The 15200-nt window shown below is 33.0% G+C and overlaps 1 protein-coding gene across 2 annotated transcripts in view; it reads right to left on the minus strand.

The window, feature by feature from the left end:
* Nucleotides 1–8092: 8092 nt before the first annotated feature.
* The window catches only part of LOC131154556 (dihydroorotate dehydrogenase (quinone), mitochondrial), a 70179-nt gene continuing 63071 nt past the window's right edge, over nt 8093–15200 (minus strand). Inside the window, exons 9-11 of one of the 2 annotated variants that reach the window (XM_058107393.1) lie at nt 12369–12406; nt 12018–12117; nt 8093–8597 (exon numbers count right to left, since the gene is read on the minus strand). In XM_058107393.1, the coding sequence (XP_057963376.1) occupies nt 8523–8597; nt 12018–12117; nt 12369–12406 (213 nt within the window). In that variant the 3' untranslated portion in view covers nt 8093–8522. The remainder of the gene's footprint in view (nt 8598–12017; nt 12118–12368; nt 12407–15200) is intronic. The other variant, XM_058107394.1, reaches the window with a different exon arrangement.

Genomic DNA, 15200 nt, shown 5'->3' on the forward strand with positions numbered 1-15200 from the left:
AATCCCTTTGTATACTTATCAAACACACAAGAATGTTTTGAATTTAAATATTCAATTAAACCAACCACAATCAACACTCAATATCAATCACAAACCGAAATACCTTTAACAATAACAACCAATAAACCAATCACACAATACTTAACCAATTTGTGAGAGCTGCAGCACTTCCTTATTTTAGCGTTTGCAAAAACTCAGTTTAAAGTTTTAATTAAAGCCCTGTATGAATGAATATTGAAGTACTTCTTTTAACCAAGATTTTCGCAAACGATTAATCAACTACCTCTTTAAGGTTTCTGCAAAAGATTAACCAACGTACTTTCTTAAATTAAAAGGTCTTCTCAATCTCAATTTAAGCTATTTGCACTTAGAAACACAGTTTATAAATGCTGAAAATTTAAAGAGTAAAGGTAAAGAGTAAGACCGAGATTTTTTACGAGGTTCGGCTTATACCCAGCCTACGTCCTCGCCTTAGACAAGACCACCTAAGGATTCCACTAAACCGTTCCTTTGTAGGCAGAACAAATCATTTACAATCCTTCCTTTAGGGTGGAGCCCCCTCTCCAAGTGATACCTCATGCTCAGTTACAATGATCCAATGACATGAATCATCAAAGAAACAAGGAAAAAAGAAACAATTTCTTTTGTACAAGAGATGCTCTCCGATAGAGCTGGTTAGTGCAATTGAAAGCACTAATAATCTTCAAAACAAATATCAAAAGAAATTGAATTGAAACTCAAGAATTAATTCACTAGACTTCTTCTCTTAATAAGAATCAACAATTCAAAAGTTTGAACTCTGAGAAGATTGATCAAAGACTCAAAATATCCCAACAATTCTCTGGGTGAGCAAGACAGCTTTGAGAGAGAAAGAGCAATTATGGCTTGAGAGTATATTTTTAATGTTTGGTACTAATTTGATTTAAGAAATCATGTATTTATAGGCTCAAAAAGGTTTAGTTCATGTTGCCCAAGTTACTTGGAGTGTTTCCCAAGTTTATACGAAATTTGGGGCACAAGAAATATAAATTTGAATTTTAAAACTTTTAAAAAATATAGTCGTTAATAGTGTTCAGGCATCTAAGGTCTCGGGGTCAGTCGCCTGAAGTTTTAGAACACAGTGTAATTTTCTACTTGAAATAAGATCAGGTGTCTGAGGTTGCAAGGGTCATGCGCCTGGGCCTATACAGCCTATTCAGAATTTGTTCAAGAAATTCTTCAAGCACCTAAGGTTTAATCTTCAATCGCCTGAATAGATATAAATTCTAATTTTCATTTTAGTTTTCAAAAACACTTAGTCATCTTGCTTTGTTATTTTAAAAGAACATTTTTCGGGGTTTTAAAATAAGGTCTCTAATTCCATGACAACCCCTAATGAGCTTCAAAGCATTTCAAAATGATATTTAGTATGAAGTACTTACATAATTCATCCTAAAGACTTAAACACTCTAAGCTTGAAGTCTTCACGTAAGTCTTTGTTTTGAATCCTCTTAGACTTGAGCTTGAGTCATCTTTAAGTGTCCACATGCTTTGAATATCTTGGTCCATTTGAGCTTTCTTTGGATCACTTTGTTGATGGAGTATGGCTTCATGGTCCTTGTGATCTTGAACTTTCATTGCTTTGATCCTTTTGAACTTTGTCATATAAGGTTTCCTGAAATGCCATCACTTAAACAACAACTTGTTAACATCACCTTTATTTGTTATCATCAAAACAAGATTCGAAAGTCATGTTAGGCCAACAAAGCAATTAAGAGTGAATTTGAAAACGATTAATTGAAAACATGTTCTCTTTTCCTGCATTTCAATGTGCAAATCTCAAATTCAAAGAATTGCAGAGCTTTAATTTTATGTTTTGAGAATCATTTAATTAAGAATTTGAGTTTATCCTCATTTAATATAAAATTGGATAAGAATAGGGTAAAAATAGGGCCCAAACAGCCCTTTTAAACATGAAAGTAAGCTCTTTTTAAGAAAAAAGATATTTGTGGAAGAGAAAAAGCAGGGAAACCCTAACTTTGCTCTATTTAAAGGGGATTAGGCTTCAAAGCAACACACATGAGAGAATGCAAATGGAGTGTACGTTCATTCCCAAGGAGAGAGAGAGAGAGAGAGTAAGAAAAGAAAGCAAAAAGAAGGAACCAACACAAGGAAAATCTAAAACCCTAGAGCGGGAAGGTCCTAAAATAAGAGCTTGAATATTCAAGCTAGAAAAAGAAGATCATTTAAACTTGGAGAAAAAAAAAAAACTATAAGAAGATCAAGGTAAAGTTTCATTCTTCAACTCTTTTTTTGCATCATTAAGAATACGTGACGTCTTCCGTATCAAAGTCTTTTTGTTTGCACGCCAAAAATAGGATTTTTTATATGTTTCTTGATGCATGAGTTTAAGCTGTGTTTTTTTCTACAAAATACTACATTAACGTTATAATTTCTTGGGTTTGATTGCACATGTTCAACCATATGCTTGAAGGTGTTTGTGATTTAAGATAACGTTATTTATGTTTGGGATGAAAATCAAAGGTAAATTAAGCATAGATTTTTAGGTCTTATTTATGTTTAAAATCGAAAAAAAAAATTAAAATAGCTAGAACTCGCAAAGAAAACACCATAATGATGGAGAGTTTTACAAGAGTGTCGTTGGCTAGAAAAAAGAGACGAGGATGGAGAGTTTAAAATGATAGAGTTTTTAGGTGCTTGAGGGGTTAAAATAGTATGAAATAGGTTAACTAATGTCCTTTGGGTAGAAATAGCAAGAAAAATACGGGAAAAATTCAAAAAAATATAAAATTTGGTTGTTGCCATGGTCGCCAACGACGGCTAGCCAACCTTGAAATAGTGCAATTTTTTAAAATTTTTGGTCCATATTTTTTATTGGAAATGATTCCTGGTATCAAGAAGAGATGAATGAAAAAAAAAAAAAACCAATGCTCAATTTGGAGTTAAAACGAAAGAGATATAGCCATTTGAATTTTTTAGGTTTCTAGCATCTTCGTCTATGATTCATTAGAAGATGACCAAAGAAATCTTTGGCCACCTCTTTTATTTTTTTATTATTTATTTATTTATTTAATAATCTATTTTCATTTTAAAAGTTCATAAAAATACTTTTGATGTTAGAAAATTATGAAAAGATAATTTTTCTTAATTTTATTTCAATTTTTTTCTTAATTTTTTTAATTATTTACTATTTTTTATTTTTTATTTTAATTAGTTTTTTTTTCCAATTTAAAAAGCATTTTCTTTTAAGTTTTTCTTTAAATTTATGCTTTGGAAATTTTAAGAGGCCCCTTTTCAACATTTAGAGATTTTTATTTGTATTTTCATACCTCCTAATAAATTAATAAAAATTCATAAAACTTACAAAAAATTCCTAAAAATGCCAAAAATTTTCAAAGATGTTATCATTCTATTTCTGAGATCTTAAAAGTGTTTTAAGCCCCTTTGCATCCTAATTTAAGTGTAAGGATCAGAGAACATATAAAAATTGAACTTCTTTGGCCCCTATTATCTCGTTTTGAGTGTATGTTTATCGATTGGTAAATGTTTGGATGATTGAATGATGCCAAATTTCAGTGGTCATACACGCTTGTGATGTTTGTTAGAGCTAATGATGGTTTGAATTGCCTATGATGATTTAATGACATATGACCCTCATTTATTATGGTTTAACTGCGACTTGTTAAAAAATTATGATTAAATCTTTATGTGAATGATGAATGGTCTAAATGAATGATAATATAAAAATTACAAATGCTAATTAATCAATTTGATGATGGATCCCCGAAGAACATGTTGTTGTTCTTCATGTGGTTCTTGAGATGTGGGAAGCCTTACAACACTTACGGGTTGCTTGATGGTTGTAAGGTAGAACAATATTTAGTGGCATGATAAATAAATTCACTAAACTCCTCTTTCATGTAGCATTGTATTATGTCATATGAATGTGATTGTATGTATTTAGTATTAATTTGAGATTGAGCATGATAGATGTGTTGTATAATCCATGTGATGAAACTATCCTTGCCAACATCATGAAACTTAATTAATGAATTCGATGACAAATCCCAGAGGAACATGTTGTTGCTCTTCGTGCAGTTCTTGAGGAGAGAGAAGTCTCACAACATTGACAGGTTGCCCAATAGTTGTGAGGTGAAATAATATCTAAAGGAAAGGTATAAAAAAGATTCAAATACCACCTTGATTAATGTTTGAACAATTCGAACTTATCATGGTATCATTCCAAAGGAAGGGTATGTAGGGGGTGCATAATACCTTCTTCTCACATAACTGAACTCCCGAACACAGCTCTAGAATGTAGACTAGAGACTATTGGTTCCTTGGACCCTAGGATTAGTTAGAGACCAATTAATCGGTAGTAATTAGGTGAACTTAACCACACCTAGATAAAAAAAAAAAAAGGTTAGTGGCGATTCCGTGAACTTATAAAGTGCAAGATAAAAGACATTTAGAACATTCTTTGGATAGTCATTCCCCATCGAGGCATCGTATCTTGATCCGCACGTGTTGACATTTTGGCAACTCTACTGGGCACTTTGTAGAGTTGAGCTAAAAGATAACGTTGGGATTAGTCCAACATTAAATCGAATACGGTCTTTAGATCTTGTATATATATTCTTTGATTGGTTGCTTTTCATGAATAGGGGTATATGCTATGGTTTATGTCATAATGTGGCATGTACACACTTGTAAACTTTATACCCAGACTATAAATTAAAAACCTAAATCTTGAATAATCATGATTCTCTCTTTAAATTATGCGAAAAATAATTAGAGTACCTGAATCCATTGGGCAAATCTTGGAAGAGTAGGCAAACCCTTTGGAGAATGGCGGGTAGGAGAAAAACAGTTTCTCTCTTTTGGCCCCAAAAGATGTTATGTTAATTACACAAATAATGATGGTTATTTTGTGTTTTTATAGGGTAAAGAGAGGACCAGTTTTCCTTATTTCATAATGACTCTCTTTCCATCAAAGATAACGCCCAAATAGGAAAATAATTGTTAACCCAACACGGCTTACTAATCTTATTTTGATGATAACAAATATAAGGTAATTTAACATGTTTTGTTGAAAGTGATGATACTTCAAGAATCAGTTTTTTTTAACTCAAGTTCAAGTAATCATGAAGCTCATTGCAAGACTACATGAAAAGGAAATGAAAGCTTAAAGGACATGAAAGCATAAATTCTAAAGATGACTTGATGAAAGCTAAAGAATTGAAGCTTAAAAATAAGATGGACTCAACCAATGACAAGCATGAAGACTCCAAGTTTAGAATATGTTTAAAGTCTTAAGAGAGTCTCTATGTAAGTACTTCATTCAAATGATGATATGATTGGATTTGAAACTTATTAGGAAACTCGTTGACTTAGAGACCACATTTTGCAAAACCCCGAAAAATATTTTTCAAAAGTTTTAAATTACTTAGACGAAAACAAAAGAACAAAAAGTTTTTGGAAACAAAATGGAAAATAAGTTTTTTGGTCTGTCCAAGCCCCTGACTGAGATGGCCTAGGCGACTGCCAAATAAACAGAAGGAATTTGAGAGAACCCAAGAGGACCCAAGCAATTGACTCTTTGTACCCAGTCCACTGAGTTTTCGAGAATTCAAATTTTAAAAATAACGGGAAGTTTCCAAAATTGAGTTTTTGAATTCTAAACGTTATGAAAACTTGAGAAACACTTCAAGTTACTTGGGGAACACGAAATACTCTTTTCTAAACATCTATAAATACCCTCCAACACAAAGGATTCAATACACAAAAGCAATACACAGTAATCAAAGCTTCCTTACTTACAATGCTCTCAAAAGCTCTTTTGCTCACATACGTTCTGAAATTCTCTACTGAGTTTTGCTGTGAAACTCTCTCAAATTTCTGAACATATTCTGAATTCTTTCCATCAAGAAAGAAGCTCACAGTGATATACTTCTAAAGTTTCAAATTTTTCTATTGTTATTTTGAATTGAAGTATATAGAATTGTGCTTTATTGTTGTACTAATCAGCTCTTGTAAAAAGTGTCTTTGTACACCAAATTTGTTCTTGTTTTTGTAGACGATTTAGGTTTTGAATCATTATTGAACCAAGCGTGAGGTATCGTTTGGAGATGCAAACTTTAGCATATTGAAGAAGGGATTGGAAATTATTACTTTTTTTAAAATTTGAAAATCAAAATATTAATTGACCAATTAAATATTTCACAAATCAAGGAATAGATTATTAAATTATTTCCAAATTTATTGACATATTAAATTATTTGCAAATCAAGGGATAGATTATTAAATTACTACAAAATAAGTTGACCTATTACAAATTTGTAATTAGATTAATTGGCCAGATTTAATATCACGCATAGGATGAGAATCATAGAGTCACTGTTGCATGCGTAATCTCGAGATTCCAAGGGGCAGATTGAAACACTGCTACCCTTTTGAAGATAGAATATATAGTTTTTTTGAAAGAAATATACTTATTAAAGACTTGAGATTACATTAGAGGATTAAGCATTGACCCTTAGCCTAGGCTGAAATTGTCATTGCATGTAAACAGATTAGAAGGCAAGGAGGATCTGTATAATTATAATATCATATCATTTATTAATTAACAATAATATTGTTATTAATGTATAATTATAACATAAATTTATCACACCCATTTATGTTAAAAACAGTATTAATAACTAAATTGAAATTTTTAATTTTTTAATATTAATTTAAATTTATAGATGGTTCTTTTTATTCATTCTATAATTTAATTATATTTTATTAATAATTAATAGGCTATAATGCATAGTAAAATAATATATGATTAATTTTTAATTAAAAATTTAACTAGTAATTATTTTATTTATTATTCTTAATTAATATTTAAATATTTTTTATTAAGCAAAAAAATTAAATATTATTTTTTGATTAATAATAATCTTGTTCTAATATATATTTATAACATATGATTATTTTATTAATTTATATTAAAATAATATTTTAATTAAATTAATATTTTTAATTTTTAATATTAATTAAAATTAATTTTATTTCAAACTTTAATTATGTTTCATTAATAATTGAAATATTAGATTGCATGATAAATTAATATATGATTATTTTCTTATGTATTTTCAAAATTATGAAAGTCACTAAATTTTCTTATATTTACAAAATTGGCCAACCTATGAATACTACCACTTATAAATGGTCAAAAGCTATCCTAAATTGTTTCTCAAAATTCACTTGAATAGTTTTCAAAAAAGGAATTCTAGAAAAAGTACTTATTACAATAAGTATTTGTTGTAATATAAATAATCGATACTTTTTGGTGAAAGTATTTATTTTAAATAATAAGTGTTATAAGTACTTTTTTAAAGTGCTCCTAAACAGGGGCTTAATCTGCCCGCCATCTTCTAATCTAAGCGATTTCTTTCTTTGACAATGCATCAAACCATTTTTTTGTTCTCATCTCCTTGCATGAACCTTTTTGTTTTAGCTCTTTGGATCCATTTGATTTCCTCCATAAGAAGCAGCTTAATATTTCTGTTGCTTCTCTAATCTTATTAATCCATTTAGCTTCTCCTGATTCAAGATTTGTTTTTTGATGTTGCCTACTTCCTTTTGGCGCCATATTTTGAGACATTAAGCCACAATCTTAAGCTTTTCATACACTAATCATGGGAGATCTTTAATGTTGCAGTCTCAAACCATTTCGAATAATTTCAACCACACCTTTTTTATGGAGCCAACAGTTTTCAAATTTAAAATTTGATGCCCTCTTGAACATCTTCTCTGCTGTAATTAGGGCAAATTGGAGAATGATCCAAACAATTGCAGGGGGGGATTGTAATTTAGGGTACCAGAAATATTTTTCTTTTTCCTTTTTCCCTCAGAAAAAATATACAAACCCCAACCAAACACCATCCCTTCACTATTTTTTTATTTTTTTTCACTCTTCCTCTCCTTTCCCCCTATTTTACCTGGTAAAAGTAAAATGCATACAAATTTCCATTTTCTTCCTTTCTTCCAACCGCAGGTAAGGCAAGGCATAGAACCCAAACAATCCAGGGGCTTGCACATAAGGTTTATTTAAACTGTTTCCAGTGGGGGCAGAAAATCAATACATTTGGATTGATCTTTTATAACCAGGAAAAGCATTCGAGGACACCAGCAAAAATCAAAAAACCAGTTTCAATGTATCACAAGCCCCCAAAATCCCTCCTTTCAAACACTGTACACGTCAATAAACACCCACCTCCACCAGGAAAAATGGAAAAAGATAGAGGCGTAAATTTTGAAAATAGAAATAAATTGGCCCTGAGGTAAGAATGCTGAAAGGGAAAAAGATGGAAAAAAAAAAAAGTGACCTCGGCTAGAATACTTGAAGCAGCATAAATGGACACAAGCCTTTATTCTATGCATCCTTCGAAATCTTTCTCGTGTTTTATGGTTTCAGGCACAAAGATGCTGGTCCAGGATCTCATGCTTGGATAGCTTGTATCATTGGAATAAAATTATCTGCAATCTGCACCAACTGCTTCATAAATAGACTTAAAACCATCCTTCTCTAAGCATTCAGCCAGTTCAACCTAAAAGCACAATAAAATTAAACAAATCATTACGGTAAATCCAGTGGAGCATGGGGGGCTTTCATCTTGTGTATCTCCATTTATGCAGCTTTTATTCGTTAAAAAAGAACATCAGAATGCAAATAGGTGCCAACCTATCAATAATGATTACTGCACAAAATTTTCATTTCATTATGGGCAAATCAAAAGCATATTTTGAAGAGCATGTGTTGTCTAATGTTTGGCATCAGAAGTATCTAGAGCCCAAATACCCAGCTTTAAAACCTTTTCAGTAGTTCAATTACTACAGAGAACCATATAAATTGACAAACGATTGCTTGTTCATTCGAGATAAATTTTAGTGTTTTGATCAATGCCAGGATTTTTCAACCAACCACAATGCAACCCAACATAACTCATTAACTGTAGTGTGAGCCAAATGGATATACTACCAGAGTTACCTAAATGGCAAAACCAAGCTTCATCTTTACAAATGTAACGAGCACACCTACAATCTAACTGGCAGAAGAGAATTCGTATTTTTACTACCGGTGCATAAGCCAGTGCCAACTTTTCCCTAGCAATATCTTTAGATCAGCATGCCTATAAAGCCAAAGCAAGAAGCAAGGACAATAATTGGCATTATCAATAAGGATTTGAATTTTGGCATTATCAAATAAGATTTCACTTGATGTCCATTTTAATTGGCCTGTATCACAGCATTATTGCAGCTACAAAAAAAAATAATAATGGCTAACAAAATTAAAAATATTAGAAATTTGATGGCTCTGTTCCAAGAAAGCAAGGCTCGAACCATGTGGAGAGCAGAAAAGCAAACAATGACAGATACTGCTTTAAAAACACATGAGATCGAAATGCGAGCAATTAACCATGTGCCAGGAGTTTGCAACTAAAGAATGTCATATTCATACTTATCCTAAAATATTTATAGAATCTCTCCCAGAATTATCCCTAGTCCAATCCCAACAACCAGTACTATGTCCTCAACATCCTCAGCATATAACATGCGTATAGGATTTCATCTTGAATGCATTCAATGAGGTCATCCACAAATGATCCAGACAGATTTGATGGCTGGCCCTAGACAGAAACCTATAATGATAAAAAATACACCTCTCTCCCACAATTGCCCTCGTGCTAGTTACGATCCTATCATACATGTCAATGTAACAACTAGATATCTACTTTCTCTATACAACAAATGACTTTTATCTCGCAACCCAATCATAAGTTAATTTTTTGGTTCTAAAGTGATCATATATATATATTCCATTTTTCTCCCCATACCTTTCCATACATTACCCAGTCGAAAAATAATCTCATGTTCTTTGGATAAAGTAGGATTCATTAGTAACAAGAAATGCATATAGCAAGGATGCTCGTCTGAGAGCATGATTTTAAAACCAACATGGTGAAATTACTGGGTTGGTCAGACCGAAAGAATGAGTGGGTCAACACAGTGGTTGAACTAGTGATGTCAGCACATATATATATATATATATATATATATAGTGTGTGTGCGTGTGTATAAATATATACAGACCACTAGAACCAGTGGGTCAACACACTGGTCAAACTAGTGATGTTATATATATATATAAGCAGCTCTGCTGGGAAGGTGTGTTTTATCTAGCAGCCACAGGTTTGAATTCCTCTCTGCACAATTCATGATTTTTTTTGGGTGTATTTTAAACAGACTGGGTCAATCTAACCAGTCCATCAGTTTGGCCAAGTCACTCCAAGTTGCTCAATTCTGGCCAACAGGCTCCGGTTTTGACTCATTTCCAGGTTTAGGATCTAACCTATACAGGGCCATGACCTGTCCAAAACCATGTCTCATAGTCTTCATTATCTCCTTGACATAATCCCCAATTGCGACTGAGATGACAGTCGAACTAGTAATGTCAGCTCATATATATGTGTGCGCGTGTGTATATATACATACAAACCACTAGAACCAATGGGTCAACACACTGGTCAAACTAGTGATGTCAGCACACACAGACACGCACACACATATATATATAAACAGCTCTGCTGGGAAGGTGTGTTTTTCTCTAGCAGCCACAGGTTTGAATTCCTCCATGCACAATTCATAATTGATTTTTTGGTGTAATTTAAACATACTGGGTCAATCCAGCCAGTCCACTGGTTTGACCAAGTCACTCCAAGTTGCTTGATTCTGGCCGTTAAGCTCCGGTTTTGACTCATTTCCTGGTTTAGGATCTAACAGTCCAAAACCATGTCTGATTGTCTTCATTATCTCCTTCGCATAATCCCCAATTTGGGCTTGAGATGACGATCGAACTAGTAATGTCAGTTCACATATATGAGTGTGTGTGTGTGTGTGTGTGTGTGTGTGTGTGTGTACATATATATATACAGACCACCAGAACCAGTGGATCAACACACTGGTCAAATTAGTGATGTTGGCACATACAAACGTACATACATACATACACACACACACATACACACACACACACACATATATACATAAGCAGCTCTGCTGGGAAGGTTTGTTTTTTTCTAGCAGCCACAGGTTTGAATTCTTCCTTGCACAATACATTCTTTTTTTTGGTGTAAATATAAACAGAGAGAGTCAATCCAGCCAGTTCACCGGTTTGGCCAAGTCACTCCAAGCTGCTCAATTCTGGCCAGTAGGCTCTGGTTTTGACTCATTTCCTGGTTTTGGATCTAACCTATACAGGACCATGACTAGTCCAAAACCAAGTCTGATAGTCTTCATTATCTCCTTGGCATAATCCCCAATTGGGACTCAGATGACATAGAACTAAATATTTAACCCATTCAAAACTATTCCAGATCAAGAAACAGAAATTAAACCTACGATGCTAAACATATAGGAAATTACTCTCATGTCATCACGCAAGGAAACCAGCACATGCAGCTAGAAGAGTGAAGTCATCATGTTCAATGACCTAATCATTTGTGTATTTGACCCAAAAGAAAGCACTAAGATGTACTTTTGCTTTATTGAGGACACAATAGAGCAAATGAATAGTAATCACATTCATGCCCTCACAAACCTGTTCACTAAGAGTCAAGCTAAAATTTGACTTGGCAAAAAACTTGCTGTTCTTACACCCGACATTTCATTACCTTCTGAGATTTATCAGGGCCAAAAATGCTTGCCAAATATTAAATTAATCACAAATCAAGAAACATCCCATCATACTCAATTTGAGACCTATTTAATTTTTTTTTTTTTCTACTTTGAGTTTTATTTAAGCTTTCCACATGAAAAATTATCAGTTGACTGTTATATCTGACCTACAAGCACAAAAACTTTAGCAAATGTGCCCTACAAAACTTAACTAAAAGTTATATACATTTGCACTCTTATACGCATCTCTCAGTTTACCTTGAAAATGAAGTCACAAAAAATTAAAACCACACCTTGATCTGTGGAATAAGGGCAGGTCCACCATAGGCAAATGCTGTATAAATCTGAACAAGTGTTGCCCCAGCTCGTATCTTCTTATATGCATCCTCACCACTGAATTAACAGCATAAGATTTCAGTCAATAAGTCCTATGCCAGTCATTAATTTTATCAAAAATATTTGACAACACCAAGAATAAACAGATCTGTGGGCCCCACAGCTATTGATTATGTTGCTTCTGAGAAGATGTTAGAGACAATGTATTATCTTGAGTTTTTACATTTTTGGTTTCTGCACTGTTTTCAATGAAAAACAAAAAAAAAAAAAAAAAAGAGGGAGAGAGAGACAGTACACTACTCATTTACCTGCTAACACCCCCACAGCCAATTAAAGGAATCTTTCCCTGAGAAAATAATAAAAGTATAGTAAGGCTATTGCATGGAATATCCAACACAAGTATCAAATGGAAAGGGAACTAAAACTTTTAAAAGTTCAAAACACATGACGGTCTGCTTTTCAGTGCCCAACATTCCCCTAAATAAATAATTATGAGCTATTTTATCATTTGTCAATCTTCTTGTTAATGGTTATTTTAGTCTTTTAATATTATTAAATGTGTTAGTGTAATGTTAATTAGTGAGAGTTAGTAAGGGTATTATGGTTATTAGAATGTATTTGATATGTATTATAAATAGAGAGACAGACCTATCTATGAGTTAGGTCATTCATTTAATAAAAAATCTCAACATGGTATCAAAGCTTGATCCAACCCAAACCCTATCACCAACCCAAACTCAACTGCCACCAGAAAACACCCTCCCATCGCTGCCTTTCTTTGAGCCACCACAACCTTCATTATTTCATAGAACCAACCATATTGCCAAAAACAAGACCCTTGGAACCATAGCCCTACAAAATCCCATTTCCAAAAACCTCCCCATGCGCCGACCGAATGCCGGCAGCCCCAACCCCACGCACTGGCAAGTGAGAGTGTTCTAGGCCACTTTTTTTTTTTTTCTTTTTCCCTCCAGCATTTTCTGATCCCTCTCCCAGACCATATTACCAAGCTATTGAGCATGTTTTTTTCTCAAAGATCCAACCTTTTTCAACCATGCATTTGTTGTAATCTGTTAGTTGTTGTCTTGTGTTCATAAAGGCTATTTGTGAGTCTCTTGGAGCAGTAGCAGTGTTCATAAGTTGATTTGTGAGGCTTTGGCAGTGTTATAATAGTTTTAGTGATTCGCCTTGTTTGTGGTTGTCCCAGTTAGTTTTGATTGTTCTTCTTGTTTGACAGTAGTGTGGCTGCTGGTTTGTGAGTGTTAGGACAGAATCTATGAATCCCAAAAACATATTTCCTTCTTCGCTACCATAGATAACTGTGGATGGAAAGTGTAGACACCCCAATTTTAACCAGGTCGTTCTGAGAAGACCCTTGGTACTAAAAAGTTGAACTTGTATTCCCGGAAATGGGAGGATCCGATTGAGTCCCAAGTCTTCAAAATTGAGTCTTTTTATTTTAAAATTGAGACATGTTATTTTCAAAAATTGAGTCCCGTTTTATTTCAAATTCGAGTCCCGATTATTTTTAATTGTGTCCTTTTCAAAATTGATTTTTAAGAATCCGTATTTCTAAATTAGGTCCCATATTTTAAATTGAGTCCCAGATATTTAAAAACTGAGTTCCAGTTATTTTTAAATTAGAGTCCAATTTTAACTTATTTTTATCGAGTTTACTTTTATTTTTATATTTATTTTGAGTTTGGGTTCTTTCTTTTCCTGGAATTAAGTCCATTTTTTTTTTCGGGCCTTTCTTTTAATAAAATTAGGCGCATGGGCTTGCGTGGCCCACGCTCACTTAAGACCTAGGGTTTCATTTTGGGGCTTATAAAAGGAGTTCACGCACACACCCAAAGGCAGAGCTACGGGGGCGGGGAGACCAAACAAGAAGAAAAAAGAAAAACCTCCGAACTCCCTCTCTCCCATTCTTTCATGCACACACCCACACAGCCCTACTGCTGCTCCTCAAACCCCTCTGCAGCCCCACTCGCCCAGCTTCATTCATCCCTTCTCACGAACACACTCCCAGACTCATAACCTCTTTCTCTCACCACAACCGCAATCACCTTCTCCTTCGTCACCGCCGATGTATCCAGCTCCACGCTGCAAAGCAGCCCCGGCCATCCATCACGATTATTCATATCGATGCCCACAGCTTCTGGCCATCATCTCTCCATCCCCAGCAGAGTCGCCAAGCTGTCGCAATGTCCCGGAGATGGAATGAGGCAAATGAAAAATATTATGTTGTATTTTCGGAGAAAAATAGGAATGGAGTTGCTACTAACCTTTTAGTGTGGTTAGAACACTTGATTATTACCCAATTAAGGGTAGAATCGGTCTGCGTTACTAAAGCCAGGATTGGGAGTTTGGTTATGCAAGGGGAAGGTACAAACACCCCCTACACACCCGTTCTTACGAACGGTACCTAATTAATTATGAAATTATCCCAAAGTAAATTTAAAAAACATTTTAGGTTACTCCTTTTGTGAATTTACAATATGTACATGAAAGCCTCACACAAATATTTACATAATAAATATATATTCCCTCAGAAACGGGGTACATGAAGCTCAAAGAGCTCATACCATTTTGTTAAAATCATAGGGATATAAAATCAAAAATAATAAATAACAAAATGATAAGTTAAAAATAACACAATTAAACACACGTATGATTCAAAATAGAATAATGATAGTCATAATAATAATAATGATAACGAATACAAAAATAATATTAATAATAATAATAACACTAATGATGATATACAATAATAATAATAATAATAATAATAATAAATGATAATAATAATAATAATAAATAATAAATATGATAATAATAGTAAGTAATAATGATAATGATAATAATAAATAATAATAATAGGAATAATAATAATAATAATAATAATAATAATAATAATAATATTTATAGTAATAATAATTTACATATTTTATTTACCTTAATATTGACACCCAATTAAAGATATACAATACACACATATATAAGCAATTAATTAATGAAACAAATCAAATTTTAGATTTTATGGCCACCAAAACTAATCTATAACCCTAAATATATAAATTTATGCATGTATTATATATCTTTAATTGGGTGTCAATATTAAGGAAAATAAAATATGTATA

This window comes from Malania oleifera, chromosome 4 (genome assembly GCF_029873635.1).
Source record: "Malania oleifera isolate guangnan ecotype guangnan chromosome 4, ASM2987363v1, whole genome shotgun sequence".
NCBI classification, from domain to species: Eukaryota; Viridiplantae; Streptophyta; class Magnoliopsida; order Santalales; family Ximeniaceae; genus Malania; species Malania oleifera.